The sequence below is a fragment of the Pristiophorus japonicus genome, chromosome 4 (genome assembly GCF_044704955.1).
Source record: "Pristiophorus japonicus isolate sPriJap1 chromosome 4, sPriJap1.hap1, whole genome shotgun sequence".
NCBI lineage: Eukaryota > Metazoa > Chordata > Chondrichthyes > Pristiophoridae > Pristiophorus > Pristiophorus japonicus.
Genome location: NC_091980.1, coordinates 241235180 through 241260161, shown reverse-complemented (window position 1 = coordinate 241260161; position 24982 = coordinate 241235180). Strand labels below are relative to the sequence as shown.

General features: G+C 44.7%; 1 protein-coding gene across 6 annotated transcripts in view; it reads right to left on the bottom strand.

Annotated features, from left to right (window-relative positions):
- nid2a (nidogen 2a (osteonidogen)) overlaps positions 1-24982 on the bottom strand; it is a 208028-nt gene that overhangs the window by 132472 nt on the left and 50574 nt on the right. For all 6 annotated transcript variants that reach the window (XR_011593109.1, XM_070879213.1, XM_070879214.1 and 3 more), the window contains exons 12-16: positions 23611-23856; positions 19561-19806; positions 17135-17380; positions 9674-9919; positions 7759-8004 (exon numbers count right to left, since the gene is read on the bottom strand). Coding sequence is in view for 5 of the 6 variants with exons in the window: in XM_070879213.1 (XP_070735314.1) it covers positions 7759-8004; positions 9674-9919; positions 17135-17380; positions 19561-19806; positions 23611-23856 (1230 nt within the window). In the remaining variant the exon portion in view is untranslated. The remainder of the gene's footprint in view (positions 1-7758; positions 8005-9673; positions 9920-17134; positions 17381-19560; positions 19807-23610; positions 23857-24982) is intronic.

The window sequence follows — 24982 nt, the reverse complement described above, 5'->3', positions numbered from 1 at the left end:
CGATTTGGATGAAGGAACCAAGGGTAACGTAGCCAAGTTTTCTGATGATACAAAGATGGGAGGAAAAGCAATATGTGAGGAGGACACAAATGTTCTAGGGGGAGTGTTTGCTGGTGCTGTCGGGGAGGAGTTAAACTAATATGGCAGGGGGATGGGAACCTATTCAGGGAGACGGAGAGAAGTAGAATGGGGACAGAAGCAAAAGATAGAAAGAAGAAAAGTAAAAGCGGAGGGCAGAGAAACCCAAGGCAAAAAGCAAAAAGGGCCAAATTACAGCAAAATTCTAAAGGGGCAAAGTGTGTTAAAAAGACAAGCCTGAAGGCTCTGTGCCTCAATTCGAGGAGTATTCGGAATAAGGTGGACGAATTAACTGCGCAGATAGCAGTTAACGGATATGATGTAATTGGCATCACGGAGACATGGCTCCAGGGTGACCAAGGCTGGGAACTCAACATCCAGGGGTATTCAACATTTAGGAAGGATAGATAGAAAGAAAAAGGAGGTGGGGTGGTGTTGCTGGTTAAAGAGGAAATTAATGCAATTGTAAGGAAGGACATTCGCTTGGATGATGTGGAATCGGTATGGGTGGAGCTACAGAATACCAAAGAACAGAAAGCACTAGTGGGAGTTGTGTACAGACCACCAAACAGTAATAGTGAGGTTGGGGACAGCATCAAACAAGAAATTAGGGATGCGTGCAACAAAGGTACAGCAGTTATCATGGGCGACTTTAATCGACATATAGATTGGGCTAACCAAACTGGTAGCAATACGGTGGAGGAGGATTTCCTGGAGTGTATTAGGGATGGTTTTCTGGACCAATATGTCAAGGAACCAACTAGAGGGCTGGACATCCTAGACTAGGTGTGGTGTAATGAGAAAGAACTAATTAGCAATCTTGTTGTGCGAGGCCCCTTGGGGAAGAGTGACCATAATATGATAAAATTATTTATTAAGATGGAGAGTGACACAGTTAATTCAGAGACTATGTCCTAAACTTAAGGAAAGGTAACTTCGATGGTATGAGACGTGAATTGGCTAGAATAGACTGGCAAATGATACTTAAAGGGTTGACGGTGGATAGGCAATGGCAAACATTTAAAGATCACATGGATGAACTTCAACAATTGTACATCCCTGTCTGGAGTAAAAAATAAAACGGGGAAGGTGGCTCAACCGTGGCTAACAAAGGAAATTAAGGATTGTGTTAAATCCAAGGAAGAGGCGTATAAATTGGCCAGAAAAAGCAGCAAAACAGAGGACTGGGAGAAATTTAGAATTCAGCAGAGGAGGACAAAGGGTTTAATTAAGATGTGGAAAATAGAGTAGAAGAAGAAGCTTGCCGGGAACATAAAAACTGACTGCAAATGCTTCTATAGATATGTGAAGAGAAAAAGATTAGTGAAAACAAACATAGGTCCCTTGCAGTCAGATTCAGGTGAATTTATAATGGGGAACAAAGAAATGGCAGACCAGTTAAACAGGTACGTTGGTTCTGTCTTCACGAAGGAAGACACAAATAACCTTCCGGAAATACTAGGGGACCGAGGGTCTAGTGAGAAGGAGGAACTGAAGGATATCCTTATTAGGCGGGAAATGGTGTTGGGGAAATTGATGGGATTGAAGGCCGATAAATCCCCGGGGTCTGATAGTCTGCATCCCAGAGTACTTAAGGAAGTGGCCCTAGAAATGGTGGATGCATTGGTGATCATTTTCCAACAGTCTATCGACTCTGGATCAATTCCTATGGACTGGATTGTAGTTAATGTAACACCACTTTTTAAGAAAGGAGGGAGAGAGAAAACGGGTAATTATAGACCAGTTAGCCTGACATCAGTAGTGGGGAAAATGTTGGAATCAATTATTAAAGATGAAATAGCAGCACATTTGGAAAGCAGTGACGGGATCGGCTCAAGTCAGCATGAATTTATGAAAAGGAAATCATGCTTGACAAATCTTCTGGAATTTTTTGAGGATGTAACTGGTAGAGTGGACAAGGAAGAACCAGTGGATGTGTTGTATTTGGACATTCAAAAGGCTTTTGACAAGGTCCCACACAAGACATTGGTGTGCAAAATTAAAGCACATGGTATTGGGGGTAATGTACTGACGTGGATAGAGAACTGGTTGGCAGACCGGAAGCAGAGAGTTGGGATAAACGGGTGCTTTTCAGAATGGCAGGCAGTGACTAATGGGGTACCACAGGGCTCAGTGCTGGGACCAAGCTATTTACAATATACATTAATAATTTGAATGAGGGAATTGAATGTAATATCTCCAAGTTTGCAGATGGCACTAAGGTGGGTGGCAGTGTGAGCTGTGAGAAGGACGCTAAAAGGCTGCAGGGTGACTCGGACAGAGTGGGCAGACGCAGTATAATGTGGAGAAATGTGAGCTTATTCACTTTGGGGGCAAAAACACGAAGGCAGAATATTATCTGAATGGCGGCAGATTAGGAAAAGGGGAGTAGCTGCGAGACCTGGGTGTCATGGTACATCAGTCATTGAAAGTTGGCATGCAGGTTCAGCAGGCGATGAAGAAGACAAGTGGTATGTTGGCCTTCATAGCTAGGGGAATTGAGTATAGGAGCAGGGAGGTCTTAATGCAGTTGTACAGGGACTTAGTGAGGCCTCACCTGGAATATTGTCTTCAGTTTTGGTCTCCTAATCTGAGGAAGGACGTACTTGCTATTGAGGGAATGCAGTGAAGGTTCACCAGACTGATTCCCGGGATGGCAGGACTTACATATGAGGAGAGGCTGGATCCACTGGGCTTGTATTCACTGGAGTTTAGAAGGATGAGAGGTGATCTCATAGAAACATATAAAATTCTGACGGGACTGGACAGGTTAGATGCAGGAAGAATATTCCCGATGTTGGGAAAGTCCAGAACCAGGGGACAAAAACTAAGGATAAGGGCTAAGCCATTTCGTACTGAGATGAGGAGAAACTTCTTCACACAGAGAGTTGTTAACCTGTGGAATTCCCTACTGCAGAGAGTTGTTGATGCCAATTCATTGGATATATTCAAGGGGGAGTTAGATAAGGCCCTTACGGCTTAAGGGATCAAGGGGTATGGAGAGAAAGCAGAAAAGGGGTACTGAGGTGAATGATCAGCCATGATCTTATTGAATGGTGGTGCAGGCTCGAAGGGCCAAATTTGGCCAACTCCTGCACCTATTTTCTATGTTTCTATGTTTCTATGTAAAAAAAATCTGCGAAAGGACATAGACAGGTGAAGTGAGTGAGCAAAAATTTGGCAGATGGACTATAATGTTGTGAGGTTATGCCCTTTGGCAGAAAAAAATCGAAGAGCAAGTTATTATTTAAATGGAGAAAAATTGCAAAGTGCTGCAGTACTGCGGGACCTGGGGGTCCTGGTGCATGAAACACAAAAGGATAGTATGCAGGTACAGCAAGTGATCAGGAAAGCCAATGCAATCTTGGCCTTTATTGCAAAGGGGATGGAGTATAAAAGCAGGGAAGTCTTGCTACAGTTATACAGGGTATTGGTGAGTCCACACCTCGATATACTTGCTTTGGAGACAGTTCAGAGAAGGTTCACTCGGTTGATTCTGGAGATGAGGGGGTTGACTTATGAGGAAAGATTGAGTAGGTTGGGCCTCTACTCATTGGAATTCAGAAGAATGAGAGGTGATCTTATCGAAAAGTATAAGATTTTGAGGGGGCTTGACAAGGTGGATGCAGAGAGGATGTTTCCACTGATAGGGGAGACTAAAACTAGGGGGCATAATCTTAGAATAAGGGGCTGCCCATTTAAAACTGAGATGAGGAGGAATTTCTTCTCTCAACGGGTTTTAAATCTGTGGAATTCGCTGCCTCAGAGAGCGATGGAGGCTGGGATATTGAATAAATTTAAGACGGAGATACAGTTTCTTAACCGATAAGGGTGCAGAAGGGAGGGATTCAAATTCCTGAGGCATTGGAACCGGTTCTGGGGGAGGTGGGACCAGTACAAACCGGACGGTCTGCACCTGGGCAGGACCGGAACCAATGTCTTAGGGAGAGCGTTTGCTAGTGCTGTTGGGGAGGAGTTAAACTAATATGGCAGGGGGATGGGAACCCATGCAGGGAGACAGAGGGAAATAAAATGTAGTCAGAAGCAAAAGATAGAAAGGAGAATAGTAAAAGTGGAGGGCAGAGAAACCCAAGGCAAAAAACAAAAAGGGCCACATTACATCAAAATTCTAAAGGGGCAAAGTGTGTAAAAAAGACGCCTGAAGGCTCTGTGCCTCAATGCGAGGAATATTCGGAATAAGGTGGACGAATTAACTGCGCAGATAGCAGTTAACGAATATGATGTGATTGGCATCACGGAGACATGGCTCCAGGGCCGGGAACTCAACATCCAAGGGTATTCAGCATTTAGGAAAAGGAGGCGGGGTGGCGTTGCTGGTTAAAGAGGAAATTAATGCAATTGTAAGGAAGGACATTAGCTTGGATGATGTGGAATCAGTATGGGTGGAGCTATGGAATACCAAACGGCAGAAAACGCTAGTGGGAGTTGTGTACAGGCCACCAAATAGTAGTCATGAGGTTGGGACAGCATCAAATAAGATATAAGGGATGTGTGCAATAAAGGTACGGCAGTAATCATGGGCGACTTTCATCTACATATTAATTGGGCTAACCTAACTGGTAGCAATGCGGTGGAGGAGGATTTCCTGGAGTGTATTAGGGATGGTTTTCAAGACCAATATGTCGAGGAACCAACCAGAGAGCTGGCCATCCTAGACTGGGTGATGTGTAATCAGAAGGGACTAATTAACAATCTTGTTGTGCGAGACCCCTTGGGGAAGAGTGATCATAACATGGTAGAATTCTTTATTAGGATGGAGGGTGACACAATTAATTCAGAAACTAGGGTCCTGAACTTAAGGAAAGGTAACTTTGATGGTATGAGACGTGAATTGGCTAGATTAGACTGGCAAATGATACTTAAAGGGTTGATGGTGGATAGGCAAATGCAACCTTTAAAAATCATATGGATGAACTTCAACAATTGTACATCCCTGTCTGGAATAAAAATAAAACGGGGAAGGTGGCTCAACTGTGGCTAGCAAGGGAAATTAAGGATAGTGTTAAATCCAAGGAAGAGGCATATAAATTAGCCAGAAAAAGCAGCAAACCTGAGGACTGGGAGAAATTTAGAATTCTGCAGAGGAGAACAAAGGGTTTAATTAAGAGGGGGAAAATAGAGTACGAGAGGAAGCTTGCCGGAAACATAAAAACTGACTGCAAAAGCTTCTATAGATATGTGAAGTGAAAAAGATTAGTGAAGACAAATGGGGTCGGATTGGGGTGAATTTATAATCGGGAACAAAGAAATGGCAGACCAATTGAACAAATACTTTGATTCTGTCTTCACGAAGGAAGACACAAATAACCTTCCGGATGTACTAGGGGACCGAGGATCTAGTGAGAAGGACGAACTGAAGGATATCCTTATTAGATAGGATGTGGTGTTTGGGAAATTGATGGGATTGAAGGCCGATAAATCCCCGGGGCCTGATAGTCTACATCCCAGAGTACTTAAGGAAGTGGACCTAGAAATAGTGGATGCATTGGTGGTCATTTTCCAACAGTCTATCAACTCTGGGTCAGTTCCTATGGACTGGAGAGTAGCTAATGTAACACCACTTTTTAAAAATGGAGGGAGAGAGAAAACGGGTAATTATAGACCGGTTAGCCTGACATCAGTAGTGGGGAAAATGTTGGAATCAATCATTAAAGATGAAATAGCAGCGCATTTGAAAAGCAGTGACAGGATCGGACCGAGTCAGCATGGATTTATGAAAGGGAAATCACACTTGACAAATCTTCTAGAATTTTTTGAGGATATAATTAGTGGAGTGGACAAGGGAGAACCAGTGGATGTGATGTATTTGGACTTTCAAAAGGCTTTTGACAAGGTCCCACACAAGAAATTGGTACAAAATCAAAGCACATGGTATTGGGGGTAATATCCTGACGTGGATAGAGAACTGGTTGGCAGACAGGAAGCAGAGAGTCAGGATAAATGGGTCCTTTTCAGAATGGCAGGCAGTGACTAGTGGAGTGTCGCAGGGCTCAGTGCTGGGACCCCAGCTCTTTACAATATACATTAATAATTTACATGATGGAATTGAGTGTAAGATCTCCAAGTTTGCAGATGACACAAAACTGGGTGATGGTGTGAGCGGTGAGGAGGACGCTAAGAGGCTGCAGGGTGACTTGGACAGGTTAGGCGAGAAGGCAAATACATGGCAGATGCAGTATAATGTGGATAAATGTGATGTTATCTACTTTGGGGGCAAAAACACGAAGGCAGAATATTATCTGAATGGCGGCAGATTAGGAAAAGGGGAGGTGCAGTGAGACCTGGGTGTCATGGTTCATCAGTCGTTGAAAGTTGGCATGCAGGTACAGCAGGCAGTGAAGAAGACAAATGGTATGTTGGTCTTCATAGCTGGGGGATTTGAGTATAGGAGCAGGGAAGTCTTACTGCAATTGTACAGCTGGAATATTGTGTTCAGTTTTGGTCTCCTAATCTGAGGAAGGAGGTTCTTGCTATTGAGGGAGTGCAGCGAAGGTTCACCAGACTGATTCCAGGGATGGCTGAACTGACATATGAGGAGAGACTGGATCAACTGGGCCTTTATTCACTGGAGTTTAGAAGGATGAGAACGGATCTCATCGAAATATATAAGATTCTGACGGGATTGGACAGGTTAGATGCGAGAAGAATGTTCCCGATGTTGGGGAAGTCCAGAACCAGGAGACACAGTCTTAGGATAAGGGGTAGGCCATTTACGACTGAGATGAGGAGAAACTTCTTCACTCAGAGAGTTGTTAACTTGTGGAATTCTCTGCCGCAGAGAGTTGTTGATGCCAGTTCATTGGATATATTCAAGAAGGAGTTAGATATGGCCCTTATGGCTAAAGGGATCAAGGGGTTTGGAGAGAAAGCAGGAAAGGGGTACTGAAGGAATGATCAGTCATGATCTCATTGAATGGTGGTGCAGGCTCGAAGGACCGAATGGCCTACTCCTGCATCTATTTTCTATGTTTCTATGTTTCTAAGGGAATAAAGGGTTATGGGGAGCAGGCTGGGAAGTGGACCTGAGTCTATGATTGGATCAGCGATGATCGTATTAAATGGCAGAGCAGATTCGAGGGGCCATATGGCCTACTCCTGCTCCTATTTCTTATGTCCTTATGTTCAAAATTACGGCCGCTGCTCAGTCCACGTGTACGACCTACACGTGTCTGCACAGAAAAAGGTACTAATAGAATCCCGAGACAAGGATCGCCGGGTTCCAGTGCTCCATATTTTAGCAACTGCCATTCCAATTTGGATTGGTTTAATGTCACAAATGACCTGTGAGGATTCCTGGGCCATTGAATATTGGGTCCCTCCCCCCTCGCTACAGCTCTCCAGCTCAATGTGCGCAGCCTTTGAATTTAGTTGTGTGGAATTTTACAGAGCGGTGCGTAGCCGCGCACCCACACACCTTACAGGGAACTGTGGTAATCAAGCCTTTTGGATGGAAATAAATGTGGTCAGATCTTTTTTACTAACACCAATAGCTCAATGTCAATCAATAGTGATCGGCACTTTATAGGTACAGGAGACAACAGATGCTCAAATTATATGTTTCCATAATAATCAATTCAGCAAGTTCCAATTTAGAGTCACTATAACAAAATGGTAGACTCTTTGAACTCTTCATTTTGCATATTTAAAATACTGACTGACCTGGCAGCTCACAGCGTGGTTGACTGGTTCCAGGCGGTGTCCTCGTCCCAGGAATTTCCTGTCCGTTTTCATACACACACCAGCAGTGACCTGAACTGCTGTGGCATTGCATAGGCCTGAAGTTCCCTTCTTCATCACACTCAGGGATATGCATTCCAATAGGAGGTTGGGATCCACGCAGGCTCGACTCTGTTTGCAGTCTCTCTCGGTGCTGTTCACAAGCTGTCTTTGGACGTTCAATGGGTTCTGATCAAAAAACAATATAAAAACGATTACAAATTAAAAGTACAAATCTGTTACTTTGAGTCATTAACATCTCTCCTTGTACACTGCGTGTTGTCATCAGTCTGTTTATAGGAAAGGAAACACACCCAAGCCAATATGTTTTAAATACATTTCACCTGTGATATTCTTAATTCATCACCTCAAATTGATCCAAATTCTGTCACCAGATATGCTTGGGGAGAAGATTTAAATTAGTAAAGATTTTATGTCACCGGATTATTGAATGACAAAAATACAAGAAGTGTCAAAAATGTCCAATTAGAAAGAGAAAAACACAGACTGGAACATTTAAATAAAAGGAAGAAAAAAATAACTTTGCTTTCTTCTTTTCATTTTCTAATGGTCTATTTTCAATTTTAATCCTTTGTGCTGACTCATTGCGTCTATTCCTGAATCTTAGGTGGAACTTTTCCCATGAGAAAATGGGTGGGCTGGAGGTGGGGGAAAGTTGTAAAAATCTAAAACCCGACCCCAACGACTTTTACCTTTTCTTCCCCCAGGACAGGGCGGGGCAGCCAACCCACTGTCAGGAGGCAGGTTGGCATTTTAAATATTATAATGAGGCCTGAAACCTCTGCTTTAACCTGTTTTGCATGTCTAACTGCAGGCGACCACGGATCCTGAGCCTTGGAATTCCTGGTGGCTGTAGGGAGGTGAGCACGTCCTCGGGGAGAAATCCTTGTGGGCTGGGAGGAGCAGAAGTGCTTCCTCCCAGCCCCCAAGTGCCTCCACCAGCTCCCCTCTCCCTGGGGCAGTTTATCAGACACCCCCTCCCCGGTGATCGCAACTTCCCCTGGGGTCAGGGATTGGTGCAACCCCAGGAATCGTGCTCCCCCCAGGGTCAGGGATCGGACATACCTTCCTGGGGATCGTGACTCCCTACCGGGGTCAGGGATTGGACACCCCTCCTCCCCGCCAGATTGGGCCCCCGGGCTTCGAACCGCCCAGTCCCTCCAACCATGTGGTTTTGAAACTTCCCCTTGGACCCAGCACCCACCTGGTCAGCTCGTGTTCCTTGCCCAACTGGAAGCCAGTCTACTAATCAGACTGGCTACTGGGCGGGATACCAGACCATTATGTCAAATGCACGTTGTGTAATTAAAACTCCACAGCTTGTCGAGAAACCCGGACTTCCGAGATTCCCGTGGTCTACCAGGTACCCCTGCGGGTGGAGAACAGGAAATTCCAGAGAGTAAAGACATACTGGCACTTTTCCTAGGTTGAAAATCTGAATCAAAGTTGAATTAATTTGGTGAGAACAAGGAAGCCAGACAAACAGCAGTAGAAATTAAGGATGGAAGGTTTATTCTAAGAAGGTGGACACCAGAAGAGACTGATGGGAGAGGTGGGGGGAGGGAGGAATAATAGAAAGGATAATCACGCCTTTTGGATGCAAATAAATGAGGTCAAGCTTTTTATCCCAGTCACACTGGCAGCTCAAACTGATCAGTACTCCATAAACACCCGAGATAACAAATGCCTAAATCAGCTGTTTCCACGATGATCAGCTTTTTACACATGCGTGTTTCACCAAGTTCCAAGTTAGTATCACTTAAAAAAAAAAGACTCCATGAACTCCTCATTTTCCCCACAACACTGGTCATTTTGCATATTTAAAATACTGACTGACCTGACAGCTCACAGCGTGGTTGACCGGTTCCAGGCGGTGTTCTAGTCCCTGGGATTTCCTGTCCGTTTTCATACACACACCAGCAGTGGCCTGTACTGGCGTGGCATTGCATAGGCCTGAAGTTCCCTTCTTCATCACACTCAGGGACATGCATTCCAATCGGAGGTTGAGATCCACGCAGGTTCAACTCTGTTTGCAGTCTCTCTCGGTGCTGTTCACAAGCAGTCTTTGGATGTTCATTTGGTGCTAATCAAACAAAAATAAACTGGCTTTGAAACTATTACAAAGTAAAAGTACAGGTCTCTCACGTTGGTGTCATTTAACGTCTATTCTTCTACACTAAATGTTGTCACCAGTTTTTTTATAGGAAAGAAAGCACACCCAAGCTAGCATGCATTAATGCACAATATAATTCACATGTGATATTCTCAATATACCATTTTAAATTGTTATGACTACTATCACCATCAAGCATGCACCACTACCCACCAGAATTAGTGTCAAGTATTTCACCCCAGTTAAAATCCTACATTTCTGTATGTATTATTTGATTAATTTTACCATTGAGAGTTTATTGTGAGGAACAGTAATGGCAGCAGTTTCTCATAAGAACATAAGAACATAAGAATTAGGAACAGGAGTAGGCCATCTAGCCCCTTGAGCCTGCTCCGCCATTCAACAAGATCATGGCTGATCTGGCCGTGGACTCAGCTCCACTTACCCGCCATCTCCCCATAACCCTTAATTCCCTTATTGGTTAAAAATCTGTCTATCTGTGATTTGAATACATTCAAGGAGCTAGCCTCAACTGCTTCCTTGGGCAGAGAATTCCACAGATTCGCAACCTTCTGGGAGAAGAAATTCCTTCTCAACTCGGTTTTAAATTGGCTCCCCCATATTTTGAGGCTGTGCCCCCTAGTTCTAGTCTCCCCAACCAGTGGAAACAACCTCTCTGCCTCTATCTTGTCTATCCCTTTCATTATTTTAAATGTTTCTATAAGATCACCCCTCATCCTTCTAAACTCCAACGAGTAAAGACCCAGTCTACTCAATCTATCATCATAAGGTAACCCCCTCATCTCCAGAATCAGCCTAGTGAATCGTCTCTGTACCCCCTCCAAAGCTAGTACATCCTTGCTTAAGTAAGGTGACCAAAACTGCACGCAGTACTCCAGGTGCGGTCTCACCAATACCCTGTACAGTTGCAGCAGGACCTCCCTGCTTTTGTACTCCATCCCTCTCGCAATGAAGGCCAACATTCCATTTGCCTTCCTGATTACCTGCTGCAACTGCAAACTAACTTTTTGGGATTCATGCAGAAGGACCCCCAGGTCCCTCTGCACCACAGCATGTTGTAATTTCTCCCCATTCAAATAATATTCCCGTTTACTGTTTTTTTTCCCAAGGTGGATGACCTCACACTTTCCGACATTGTATTCCATCTGCCAAACCTTAGCCCATTCGCTTAACCTATCTAAATCTCTTTGCAGCCTCTCTGTGTCCTCTACACAACCCGCTTTCCCACTAATCTTTATGTCATCTGCAAATTTTGTTACACTACACTCTGTCCCCTCTTCCAGGTCATCTGTGTATATTGTAAACAGTTGTGGTCCCAGCACCGATCCCTGTGGCACACCACTAACCACCGATTTCCAACCTGAAAAGGACCCATTTATCCCAACTCTCTGCTTTCTGTTAGCCAGCCAATTCTCGATCCATGTTAATACATTTCCTCTGACTCCGCGTACCTTTATCTTCTGCAGTAACCTTTTGTGTGGCACCTTATCGAATGCCTTTTGGAAATCTAAAAACACCACATCCATCGGTACACCTCTATCCACCATGCTCGTTATATCCTCAAAGAATTCCAGTAAATTAGTTAAACATGATTTCCCCTTCATGAATCCATGTTGCGTCTGCTTGATTGCACTATTCCTATCTAGATGTCCCGCTATTTCTTCCTTAATGATAGCTTCAAGCATTTTCTCCACTACAGATGTTAAACTAACCGGCCTATAGTTACCTGCCTTTTGTCTGCCCCCTTTTTTAAACAAAGGCGTTACATTAGCTGCTTTCCAATCCGATGGTACCTCCCCAGAGTCCAGAGAATTTTGGTAGATTATAACGAATGCATCTGCTATAACTTCCGCCATCTCTTTTAATACCCTGGGATGCATTTCATCAGGACCAAGGGACTTGTCTACCTTGAGTCCCACTAGCCTGTCCAGCACTACCCCCCTAGTGATAGTGATTATCTCAAGGTCCTCCCTTCCCACATTCCTGTGACCAGCAATTTTTGGCATGGCTTTTGTGTCTTCCACTGTGAAGACCGAAGCAAAATAATTAAGGTCTCAGCCATTTCCACATTTCCCATTATTAAATCCCCCTTTTCATCTTCTAAGGGACCAACATTTACTTTAGTCACTCTCTTCCGTTTTATATATCGGTAAAAGCTTTTACTATCTGTTTTTATGTTTTGCGCAAGTTTACTTTCGTCATCTATCTTTTCTTTCTTTATTGCTTTCTTAGTCATTCTTTGCTGTCGTTTAAAATTTTCCCACTCTTCTAGTTTCCCACTAACCTTGGCCACCTTATACGCATTGGTTTTTAATTTGATACTCTCCGTTATTTTCTTGGTTATCCACGGCTGGTTAGCCCTTCTCTTACCGCCCTTCTTTTTCACTGGAATATATTTTTGTTGAGCACGATGAAAGAGCTCCTTAAAAGTCCTCCACTATTCCTCAATTGTGCCACTGTTTAGTCTGTGTTCCCAGTCTACTTTAGCCAACTCTGCCCTCATCCCACTGTAGTCCCCTTTAAGCATAGTATGCTCGTTTGAGACACTACTTCCTCACCCTCAATCTGTATTACAAATTCAACCATACTGTGATCACTCATTCCGAGAGGATCTTTTACTAGGAGATCGTTTATTATTCCTGTCTCATTACACAGGACCAGATCTAAGATAGCTTGCTCCCTTGTAGGTTCTGAAACATACTGTTCTTAGAAACAATCCCGTATGCATTCTATGAATTCCTCCTCAAGGCTATCCCGTGCGATTTGATTTGACCAATCGATATGTAGGTTAAAATCTCCCATGATTACTGCCGTTCCTTTTTCACATGCCTCCATTATTCCCTTGATTATTGTCCGCCCCACCGTGAAGTTATTATTTGGGGGCCTATAAACTACGCCCACCAGTGACTTTTTCCCCTTACTATCTCTAATCTCCACCCACAATGATTCAACATTTTGTTCATTAGAGCCAATATCGTCTCTCACAACTGCCCTGATATCATCCTTTATTAACAGAGCTACCCCACCTCCTTTCCCTTCTTGTCTATCTTTCTGAATCGTCAGATACCCCTGTATGTTTAATTCCCAGTCTTGGCCACCCTGCAACCACGTTTCTGTAATGGCCACCAAATCATACCCATTTGTAATGATTTGTGCCGCCAACTCATTTACTTTATTTCGAATACTGCGTGCGTTTAGGTAGAGTGTTTTAATACTAGTTTTTAAACCATGATTTTTAGTTTTGACCCCTCCTGCAGCCCCTTTATATTCATACATATTGTCCCTTCCTATCACCTTGTGGTTTACACTTACCCCAGTGCTACTCTGCTCTGTTGCCTCCTGCCTTTTGCATTCTTTCTTGGGGTCCTATTCATCTGAGCTCTCACCCACTCTAACTAGCTCAGAGCCCTCTCCTGGGTTCCGAATACTCCTCGCATTGAGGCACAGAGCTTTCAGGCTTGCCTTTTTGTTACACTTTGACCCTTTAGAATTTTGTTGGACAATGACCCTTTTTGTTTTTTGCCTTGGGTTTCTCTGCCCTCCACTTTTATTCATCTCCTTTCTATCTTTTGCTTCTGTCTCCATTTTGTTTCCCTCTGTCTCCCTGCATTGGTTCCCATCCCCCTGCCATATTAATTTAACTCCTCCCCAACAGCACAAAATTCTATTCCAGGAACGTAACTGGAAATAATTTTGTTTGGTAGAATGTGACTGTATAGGATTTATTTTGTTGGAATGTGATTGGGGAGAAAATTGACCTTGGAAAGAAAGGTTTTGTCTCACAGGATTGTGGAATGAAAATTTTCTAAAAAATGTCGGAAACCATAACAGCGGGAATTTCCATGCTGCCGTGCATGCAGGATTGGAGGCGGGCCAGGAGTAAAAGTGGAAATAAATCGAGAGCATCAGGAACCTTCTTAATTCATCACCTCAAGTTGTTCCAAATTCTGTCACCAGATGGGATTGGAGAGAAAATTTAAAATGGGAAAGATTTGGGGGCCGAAATTGCCCCTTTCTATAAGAGCCGTGACTGCCTCAAAGAGGCGACCACGGGTCGGTAAGGACTCACTGCCTAGTCGGTGCGGTGTCACTGACATTTTATAAATTACCCTCCATGTTTTTGCCTGAGGTGATGGTCACCATGCCGCACATGTAGCCACCCCATCGGGCACTCGCCGACTCCCTTCCGACCGGCGGCGACCCTTTTTCGGCCCCATGTGGGAAACTGCCCCGTGGGACATTGCCCCGCGTGAGCAGATCGACTGCCGGTCGGTGCCCCTGACAGCTTTCCCCTGCAGGAAGCTGAGTGTGCCTGGGCGGCGTGTCCGCCCTTAAAGGGGGAAGGCCCTTTGCCGCGGCCACCATTTTATATAAATTGTCAGCCGACTCAGAGGTTGGCCTGACAACGGCGGCCACAGGTTCTGCCGAGTGTTGTCAGTGATCTGATTGTAGAAAATAAATCATCCCTAAGCTAACGTACTTTCAGGTTCAACACAGTTTACATCATACTGTAAATTCATCACCAGAAATTGCTTCCAATTCTATCACAATCAGGGATGCACCTGTACCACCAGAATTCAGATATTCAACTAGTGTGTGTGTCTCCTGATCTTTGGGCACCCTGTGCGGAGGGGAGCGGGTAGGTCCGAAGGCCTCCTCGTAGGACTGCTCCTGGGCACGGCCAAGGGTGCCATCAGCCGGTCCAGGCAGCGGGCGGTCGAGGGGGTCGTTCAACCTGACTGCCTGCCTCTCTTCCGCTCTTACATCCGGTCCAGGGTGTCCTTGGAGATGGAGCACGCGGTGTCCACCGGTACGCTCGCGGCCTTCCGCGAGAGGTGGGCACCGGAGGGACTGGAGTGCATCATCACGCCCGGCAACCAAATTTTAATTTGATTTTACGTTTTAAAGTTTAATTTGTTTTAATTGCCGGTGCTTTTAGTGTCCCCTTCCCTTTTATAGGGGGCACTGGAAAAATGTGATTTTAGTGCCCAAAAAAAAAAACCCCAAAAAATGAAAAACACAAAAAAAAACAAAAAAAGGAAAAAAGGGCCTTGTAAATGTCTGGTGTGTCACCCAGGTCGGGTGGCACGGTTTAATGTTTTATGTTTTTGCAGGTGAACTCCAAAAAGAGTTTCAACTAGTGTGCTATAGTTTTTGCAAACAGCACCCTAGATTTCTGTCTCTGTTATTTGATAAATGTTTTTTTATGAGAGTTTATTATGAGGAACAGTAATGGCAACATTAACTCGCAGGATTGTTCTACCTGGAGTATATTTGGATATTTGGAAACATCGTGGCCTCTCGACCTGCAGGAGAACACCTCCACAGGTCGGGCTATAAAAGAGTATACCACTACAACATCCAGCGTGAGTCGTTCCAAGTATATGACGATTTTGAGGTGGGCGACCAGGTGACGTCATCAAAACCCAGGTCGCCGTTTGGAGTGCGGGCAGGAACATCGGCGGGACCAGGTACAGCGGAGGAGCGGGAAGGTTGGGACGGATGAGCGGCGAGAGATGGAAGCGGAGGTGCGGCGAGTGTTTGATGCGGAGGTGCGGTGAGAGATCGTGCCGGAGGTGCGGCGAATGTTTTTAAGAACATAAGAACATACGAAATAGGAGCAGGAGTAGGCCACCTGGCCCCTCGAGCCTGCTCTGCCATTCAATAAGATCATGGCTGATCTGATCATGGAATCAGCTCCACTTCCCTGCCCGCTCCCCATAACCCTTTATTCCCTTACCGCTCAAAAATCTGTCTATCTCTGCCTTAAATATATTCAATGACCCAGCCTCCACAGCTCTCTGGAGCAGAGAATTACACAGATTTACAACCCTCTGAGAGAAGAAATGCTTTGTGGCAGAGGAGCGGTGAGAGATCGTGGCGGAGGAGCGGTGAGAGATCGTGGCGGAGGAGCGGTGAGAGATCGTGGCGGAGAAGCGGTGAGAGATCGTGGCGGATGTGCGGAAAATGTTTGTGGTGGATGAGCGGCAAGAGATCGTGGCGGCGATGTGGTGAATGTTTGTGGCAGAGGAGCGATGAGAGATCGTGGCTGAGATTCGGCGAGTGATTGTGGCGGAGGTTCGGCAAGTGATTGATGCGGAGGAGCGGTGAGAGATCGTGGCGGAGATGCGGCGAATGTTCTTGTGGCGGAGCAGCGGTGAGAGATCATGGCGGAGGTTCGGCGAATGACTGATGTGGAGGAGCGGTGAGAGATCATGGCGGAGGTTCGGCGAATGACTGATGTGGAGGAGCGGTGAGAGATCATGGCGGAGGTTCGGCGAATGACTGATGTGGAGGAGCGGTGAGAAATCGTGGCGGAGGTTCGGCGAATGACTGATGTGGAGGAGCGGTGAGAGATCGTGGTGGAGGTTCGGCGAATGACTGATGTGGAGGAGCGGTGAGAGATCGTGGCGGAGGTTCGGCGAATGACTGATGTGGAGGAGCGGTGAGAGATCGTGGTGGAGGTTCGGCGAATGACTGATGTGGAGGAGCGGTGAGAGATCGTGGCGGAGGTGCGGCGAATGTTCTTGTGGTGGAGGAGCAGCACGAGATCATGGCAGAGGAGCAGCAAGGGATCATGGCGGAGGTGCAACGAAAGTTTGTGGCGGAGGAGCGGCGAGGGATCATTGTGGAGGTGCGGCAAATGAGGGTACGGGGCCCAGAAGAGCCGAGGACCCAGGAGAGCACAGGCCAGCCCACACTGTGCGCACTAGGTCCGTGCAGCAGAGCTGGTCTCCAGTCGTCCTGGTTAACCCTTGGCACAGGATAAAGGCCTAGCTCTGTCAAACCCGTGTGGTGGCTGATGTGCAACAGCCACCACACATTAAAAAAATCCACGCACAGGCATCTTCCACCCTTCAACGTACAGTTCGGGACCTGGAATGTCAGGTCCTTCACTAAAACACCTATGAACTCATCCCTTTTCAGCGTGGAAGCAAGTCACCCTCGTTTTGAGGGACCGCCAATAATGATGATGCACTTCATGACCACAGGCGATAACACATGCCTAAATCAGCCGTTTCCATGATAATCAGCTTCTATCAATTACACAAGGTGTTTCACAAAGTTCCAAGACAGGCTCATTTAAAAAAAAGTAAAATGTCTTTGATCTCCACATTTTTACTACAATTCTGGTCCTTTTACATATTTAAAATACTGACTGACCTGGCAGCCAACAGCGTGGTTGACTGATTCCAGGCGGTGTCCTAGTCCCTGGAATTTCCTGTCCGTTTTCATACACACACCAGCAGTGCCCTGTACTGCTGTGGCATTGCATAGGCCTGAAGTTCCCTTCTTCATCACACTCAGGGACATGCATTCCAATGAGATGTTGAGATCCATGCAGGCTCAACTCTGTTTGCAGTCTCTCTCGGTGCTGTTCACAAGCAGTCTTTGGACGTTCATTGGTTTCTAATCAAACAAATAGAAACTGGCTTTGAAACATTAGAAAATAAAAGTACAAATCACCCAAATTGAGTCATGTAATGTCTAATCTTGTACACTGAATGTTGTCACCAGTCTGATTATAGGAAAGAAAACACACCTAAGCCTATATGCTTTAAATGCAATACATTTCACATGATATTCTTAATTCATCAACTGAAATTGCATCCAATTCTATCTTCACCAGAGATGTACCTGTGCCCAGGCGGAGGATGTTGACGAACATTGATGACGAGATTCAACACCGCCTCCAAAGCAGCCTTCGGCTGCCTGAGGAAAAGAGTATTTGAAGACCAGGCCCTCAAATCTGCCACCAAGCTCATAATCTACAAGCATGTAGTAATACCCACCCTCCTGTATGGCTCAGAGACGTGGACCATGTACAGTAGACACCTCAAGTCACTGGAAAAATACCACTAATGATGTCTCCGCAAGATCCTACAAATCCCCTGGGAGGTCAGATGCACCAACATTAGCGTCCTCGACCAGGCCAGCATCTCTAGCATTAAAGCACTGGCCACACTTGATCAGCTCCACTGGACAGGCCACATTGTCCGCATGCCAGACACGAGACTCCAAAAGCAAGCGCTCTACTCGGAATTCCTTCATGGCAAACAAGCCAAAGGTGGGCAGAGGGGCGTTGCAGGGCCACCCTCAGGGCCTCCCTGATAGAGTGCGGCATCCCCACTGACACCTGGGAGTCCCTGGCCAAAGACCGCCCTAAGTGGAGGAAGTGCATCCGGGAGGGCATTGAGCACCTCGAGTCTCATCGCCGAGAGCATGCAGAAATCAAGCGCAGGCATCGGAAAGATCGTGCGGCAAACCAGTCCCACCCACCCTTACCCTCAGTGACTATCTGTCCCACCTGTGACAGGGACTGTGACTCTCATGTTGGACTGTTCAGCCACCTAAGATCTCATTTTAAGAGTAGAAGCAAGTCTTCCTCGATTCTGAGGGACTGCCTATGATTTGATTGATTGATGACGTGTACCCAGCAGAATTCAGATTTCAACTAATGTTGTGCAGATCATTTCAGACACGGTCCTAGATCTTTGCATGTGTTATTTAATAAAGATTACTGTATGTGGGTTTATTGCAAGGAACTGTTATGGCAGCAGAATCTCACACAAGATTTCTATCTGGGGTGTAATTGGAAAGAGTTTTGTTAGGTAAAATAGGATTATGTGGGATTTATTTTGCTGGAATGTGATTGGGGAGAAAACTGACCTTGGAGAGAAAGATTTTATGTTGCATGATTGTTGAATGACAAAAATATAACAAGTGCAGCAAATAACTAGAAAGGAGAAACAGAGAGAGGGGGTAATTTTCAACTTCACCGTGCCTGGGTGATAATCTGGTGGGGCTGATTGCCCACTTGTAGAACCTGCCTGATTTTCATCTCACACAAATCAAAGCAATGAAGATTGAGTTGCTTCTATAAAGGGCAGGTGATCCACTCGGAAAGATTGCTGCTCAGACAACGAAGTGAAAAATTACCTGCAGATGCTGGAACGCTTAGCAATGGGGGAGAAAAATAATAGACTCAATGGTTGCACCAAGCGGGAGAAATTCCATTATAAATATATTGTTTTCTTTTTTCTGATTTCTTGCTTTAGTTGTCTGATGCTCGCCTTTAAATTTATTCTAACCTGCATTTTTCATTGCATCTATTTCTGAATCTTAGAGTAAAGGTATACTACCATTTTTTTGAGGTGGAATGCCTGAATGATGGTGAATTAATTTGGTAAGAATGAGGAAACCAGAGAAACAGCAGTAGAAAGGAGAGATCAGTAGAAACGAAGGATACAAGAGGCATTCTAAGATGGTTTATAGCAGAAGAAACTGATGGGAGAGGGGGAAGAATGATCGAGAAAGATAATCGGGCCTTTTGGATGCAAATTAATGTGGTCAGGCCTTTTGTTCCAGTCATGCTTAAGCTCAATGCCAATCAATAGTGACAGGCACTTCATAACCATGGGAAATAAGATTCCAAATCTGCTGTGTCCATGATAATCAACTTTTATCAATTACACATGGACGTTTCACCAAGTTCCAAGTTAGAAACACAAAAAAAATTTAAAATCTCTCTGAACCTCTCAGTTTTGCTACAACATCGGTCATTTTGCTTAATTAAAATACTGACTGACCTGGTAGCTCACAGCGTGGTTCACTGGTTCCAGGCAGTGTCCTAGTCCCAGGAATTTCCTGTCCATTTTCATACACGCACCAGCAGTGGCCTGTACTGCTGTGGCATTGCATAGGCCTGAAGTTCCCTTCTTCATCACACTCAGGGACATGCATTCCAATAAGATGTTGAGATCCACGCAGGCCCAACTCTGTTTGCAATCTCTCTCTGTATTGCTCACAAGCAGTCTTTGGATGTTTAATGGGTTCTAATCAAACAGAAACTAATTTTGAAACTATTACCAAAATAAAAGCACAAATCACACACATTGGGTCATGTAATGTCTATTCTAATACCACAGAATGTTGTCACCAGTCTGATTATAGGAAAGAAAACACATGTAAGCCAATAAATTTTAAATAAAATACACTTCATATGATATTCTTAATTCATCACCTCAAATTGATCCAAATTTTATTAGCACCAGGACAACACCTGTACCCAACAGAATTTAGTACTTTCAACAAGTTTTATATGTTTCAGGGATTCTCAACTGGAGGTCCGTAGCCCCCTAGGAGGCCGCAAGAAAGTTTCAACGGGTCCGCCAGACAATCAGTGCGAGCAGAAGGTATCAGTGGCTGGACAGGCCTGCCCCTCACAAGGTTAGGTTACAGCGCAGCTGCCTGCCTGGAGTCTGGGTTGCCGGGTCATGTACAGTAGGAGTGCGAGTGTGACCCGAGTGGGTTATTAAGCAGTCAAAGGCAAGTCAGTAAGCACCTGAACACCCCGAGTGTTTATCAGCACACAATCTTGGCCAGTAACAAGCGTAATTTTAAGTATTCAGGTTACTCCCTTCACCCGGTAGCCTGATTGTACGGTTATCAAGCTCAGAGCTTCAGTAGTCTTCTGATTACAGCAATAGGAAATGTACCGTAACAACATTCTCTGTAAAGCTGTCATTGAATTATTTTAGTTACAATCCATTACCGTTTATTTCCCACAGAGTCTTTGTTGAAAGTGCAGTGCTGCCGACTAGAAATTTGTCATAAATAATGCCTACCCATGGCAATTTTTCTGAGCTAAATAATGCAGCTGTGTATTTAATCAGAGTACTGGATTCATATATTCAGTTGATTATTAAAAGAAGGAGCATGCATGCTTTTGTGTGTGCATTAAACTCAATGGCACTGAATTCACGGCCCCTTATGAGCGCGTACGAGGCATCCGTAGGGGCCCGCAAGTTCTGCCTAAACCCGGAACTTGTCAAGAATCCTTTTGACAGATCTCACGCATCTGGAAGTAAAGGGCCTCCTCAGGCGGAGAGTTGGGTTATCTGCCCAAATTCTGCCCAGCAAATGCCCTTGAAATTCTTACGTTACGCCTGCTTTTATCAGCGTAAGACTTTTAAAGGACGAATAAAGTCATTTTTTTCAATAATTTAAACATTTAAAATAAGGTAAGTTTATTTTTAGACCCTTTAAAATATGTGAATTTCTTTTTCACAAAATAAAATTTTTGTTTTAAATAATTAATTAAATTCCAATTTGATTAATTTTAAATACATGATTTAAAAATATATATATTTTAAATGTGTGTTTAAGGGGGTATTCCCATGCATACTTATGGTGATTCCATACATATGGAACTCAACATAAGTATGAATGGGAATACCCCTACTTGGATTGGTTGGGCCGGCCCATGTGATCCCAGGGATGCGTACGAAACGCCTAAGTCCATGGGATATGTGGGTCTCTATGCAGGCCTTCGAGTAGAGGCCCAGGTCCAGAAGTCTCCGAACCTCTCAGACCATCAGGCAGAATCGTAGAAATTTTTCAGGTAACCACCGACCGCAATTTTTGGGCCAATGTTATCCATGATTTTGAAAAAATCCTCACCACCCTCCCGCCCCTCCGTCTCTGCCCAGCAATTACGAACAAGGAGCCAGCAAAAGGGGATTGTTTTCTGCTTGCATTTGTTTCCAGCTGGGCTCACAACAGCTCACTGGTAAATTTTCAGGGGGTTGCGACTTGGATTTCAGGAAAATGTACCATTTGTATAACCTCTATGCCTTAGTTAATTCAATCTCTCCTGTGATTATTTCACCTTATAAAATATAATTAAAGACCTTGCACTCACTTTTACAGAAATAATACCCGTGTTGTGTTACAGGGGGTCCATGGAATTATTATAACACGGGAGGGGGGCCTCAGTAGCAAAAAGGTTGAGAACCCTGATATAGTTCATTGCAGACACAAACGTAGATTTTTGTGTGTGTCATTTGATAAATGTTAATTTCTGAGCGTTTATTGCATGGAACTTATGGCAGAAGTACCTCGCAATTTTTTTGTCCTGAAGTATAATTGGAAAGAATTTGTTTGGAATAATGTTACTGTTTAGGATTATGGAATGTAGAATGTGATTGGGGAGAACATGGATATGAGGGGAACGATCTTATGTCACAGGATTGTAGAAAGCCAAAAATATAACAAATATATAAAATATCCAATAGGAAGAAGAAAAATATGCAGATGGAACACTAATAAAAGCAACAGAACATTAACAATCACACTCAATGGTGAAAACCAGCACAAGAAATTTTGGGGCCGAAATTCATCTCTTCTCCACTTCCCATTAGCGCCTCCAGGGGGTGCTAATGAGATGCAAAACTGTTTTTGCCGCGGAGGTGGTGGCGTTACCGGTTCCCACAAAATTGCGCGGGAGTTAGCGGAGGGGCGAAAATGGTAGCGGCGCGAACCGCCACGGTAGTGCTCCGAGCTGCCTCGCCTCCGGCGATGAGGTCATCGGCATACATGGCAACCCCTTCCCATCCCTTTTTCAATTTTAATCCTTTATTCATACCGGTTTGTCCATTACATCTAGAGTGAAGTTATAGTTCCAGTTTTCTGAAGTTGAAAGCCTGAAAAAACTGTGGGATAGAAATTGCCTACCACTCGAAACAGATTTTACCGCAGCTGCGGTTCAGGTCGCCCCTTGAGCGACATTCGGCTCTTGGTTGTTTTTTGTCCTTGGCTCCGGAAGTCGCTCTTAACGGGGGCGGTCGCAACAGCTGAGGGACGGGAGTTGGGGGCGGTGCGGAGTGACCACCGCGATGGCATCATCATGGCTCTGCGTCACCACGGCTCTCCTCTTCACCTAAGGGGGAGAGTTTCCGCGATTTTAAAACTTCAGCCCACTGGCCATCAGGGAGGGTTTCATCTGGGTGCCAGCCTGTCTGTTGGCAGCACAGCCGAACCCGGAGGCATAATTGTCGGGCCGACATGGCAGTCGGCTGTGAAAACAAAACATGGCGGCAGTGGCAGTGCATCCTCTCCTTTAAGGGAAGCCACACCGCCGTTGCAGAAGGCCACAGTCTCACTGGACCATGAAAAAACAGACTTTGGCACCGTCGGGCAGGTCGAAGATTTTCAGAGGGTAATGTCACAATCGGGGGGGGAGTAGATTGGCGGTGCGCACGGTGACGATGTGCTTACCACGGATCGGCAGCAGGGGAGCGGTGGGGGAGGGGATCGGGGCACCGCCGGGAAAACTCGGAAGGGCAATTGGACTATCAGCGGCCATTCCACAAAAAGTCGGTGGCCACTCCACTCCGCAGCTTGGCCACTGATTTGTGATAATAACAGGCGTAAAGGAGAGGGGCAATTTCAGCCCCTGTGAATTTATTTGGTGAGAACAAGGAACCTAGATTATCAGCAGTGAGATAAAAAAGAGATCAATGGAAATAAAGAATTCAAGTGGTTGGTGGACAACAGTAGAGATTGATGCATGGTGGGAATGATCGGGATGGATAATCAGGCCATTTGCATATAAATAAATGGGGTCAAGCCTTTCATCCCAGTCATATTTAAATGTCAATCAATACTGATAGACACTTCATAAACACAGGAGATAACATATCCTAAATCAGCTGTTTCCATGATAATCAGCATGTATGAATTACGGGTATTTTACCAAGTTCCAAGTTAGACTCACTTAAAAAAAAATGGAACTCTCTTTGAACTCCTTATTTTTGTTTCAACATTGGTCATTTTGCTTAATTAAAATTCTGACTGACCTTGTAGCCCACAGCGTGGTTGACTGGTTCCAGGTGGTGTCCTAGTCCCTGGAATTTCCTGTCCCCTTTCATCCACACACCAGCAGTGACCTGTACTGCCATAGCATTGCATAGTCCTGAAGTTCCCTTCTTCATCACACTCAGGGACATGGATTCCAATAAGAGGTCGAGATCCATGCGGGCTCAACTCTGTTTGCAGTCTCTCTCGGTGCTGTTCACAAGCAGTCTTTGGACGTTCAATGGATTCTAATCAAACAAAAATAAACTGGTTTTTGAAAGTATTATGAAATAAAAGTGCAAATCTCTCACATTGGGTCTCGAACCATCTCTTCTTGTGCACTGCGTGTTGTCACTCATCTGTTGTAAGGAAGAAAACACACCTAAGCCATTGGTCCTCACTGTCCCAAGGGCATCCAACGGTGTCTGCTGTTTGTTAGACTTGCCCTTACACCTTTAGATTTGTTAAATTTTTGGTGGCAAGTTGCTGAATGTGTGAGCTGATAATGTCGCAGTGAGAAAAACCGGGCATCTGGGACTGCTTTGGGACGTCCGGTGGTCGTGAAAGGCGCTATATAAATGCGAGGTTTTTTTTTAGCTTCACTATTATTTTGACAACAAATTCTAGCCTAATATGTTTTAAGTGCAATACATTTCATGTGATATTCTTGATTCAACACCTCAAGTTGATCCCAATAGTATCACCAGAATTCAGTATTTTCAAATTAGTGTTAAATAACTCCATTGTGTATGCACCATTATTAATGACTGCAGCAGTTTAAGAAAATGTCCTATCATCTTCTCAGAGCAACTAGGGCAGGGCAATAATACTGGCATACCAGCATCACCTACATTCTGAGAACGAACCAATTATTTGAGAAAAATGCTGTATTGCTGGTTTTTAAACGCCCTAGTATGGCTCCATGGAAATTTCCCATACCCACCATTTTTACTAAATCCTAGTGACAAAATATACAATTATGTGGATACAGATGTATCAGCAGATCTCTAGTTAGGGATAACTTTACATAAGTTGCCTGAATCTTATGTTTTTGCTGCAATGTTGTACCATTTACAAAGAGTAGGAGAAATCTAGAGTTCTCTCCCCAAAAGGCTGTGGATGCTGGGTCAGTTGGAGATTTCGATAGATTTTTGTTATTATTGAAGGTTCGGGTGGCTGAATGGTCTTCTCCTGATCCTTATGTTTCTATGTACTGATCAATGAGTGATCAATGAGATACAAACAATGACTGAATCATTGCAAGTATCAATAGACTGAATTGCACAGAGGGTAGAAAATGTTGTTATCTTCAGCACTGAAAAAGGCTATTCTGTCAAGAAAGCCCATTTTGTCTCTCGTGGTAACAAAGTTTCT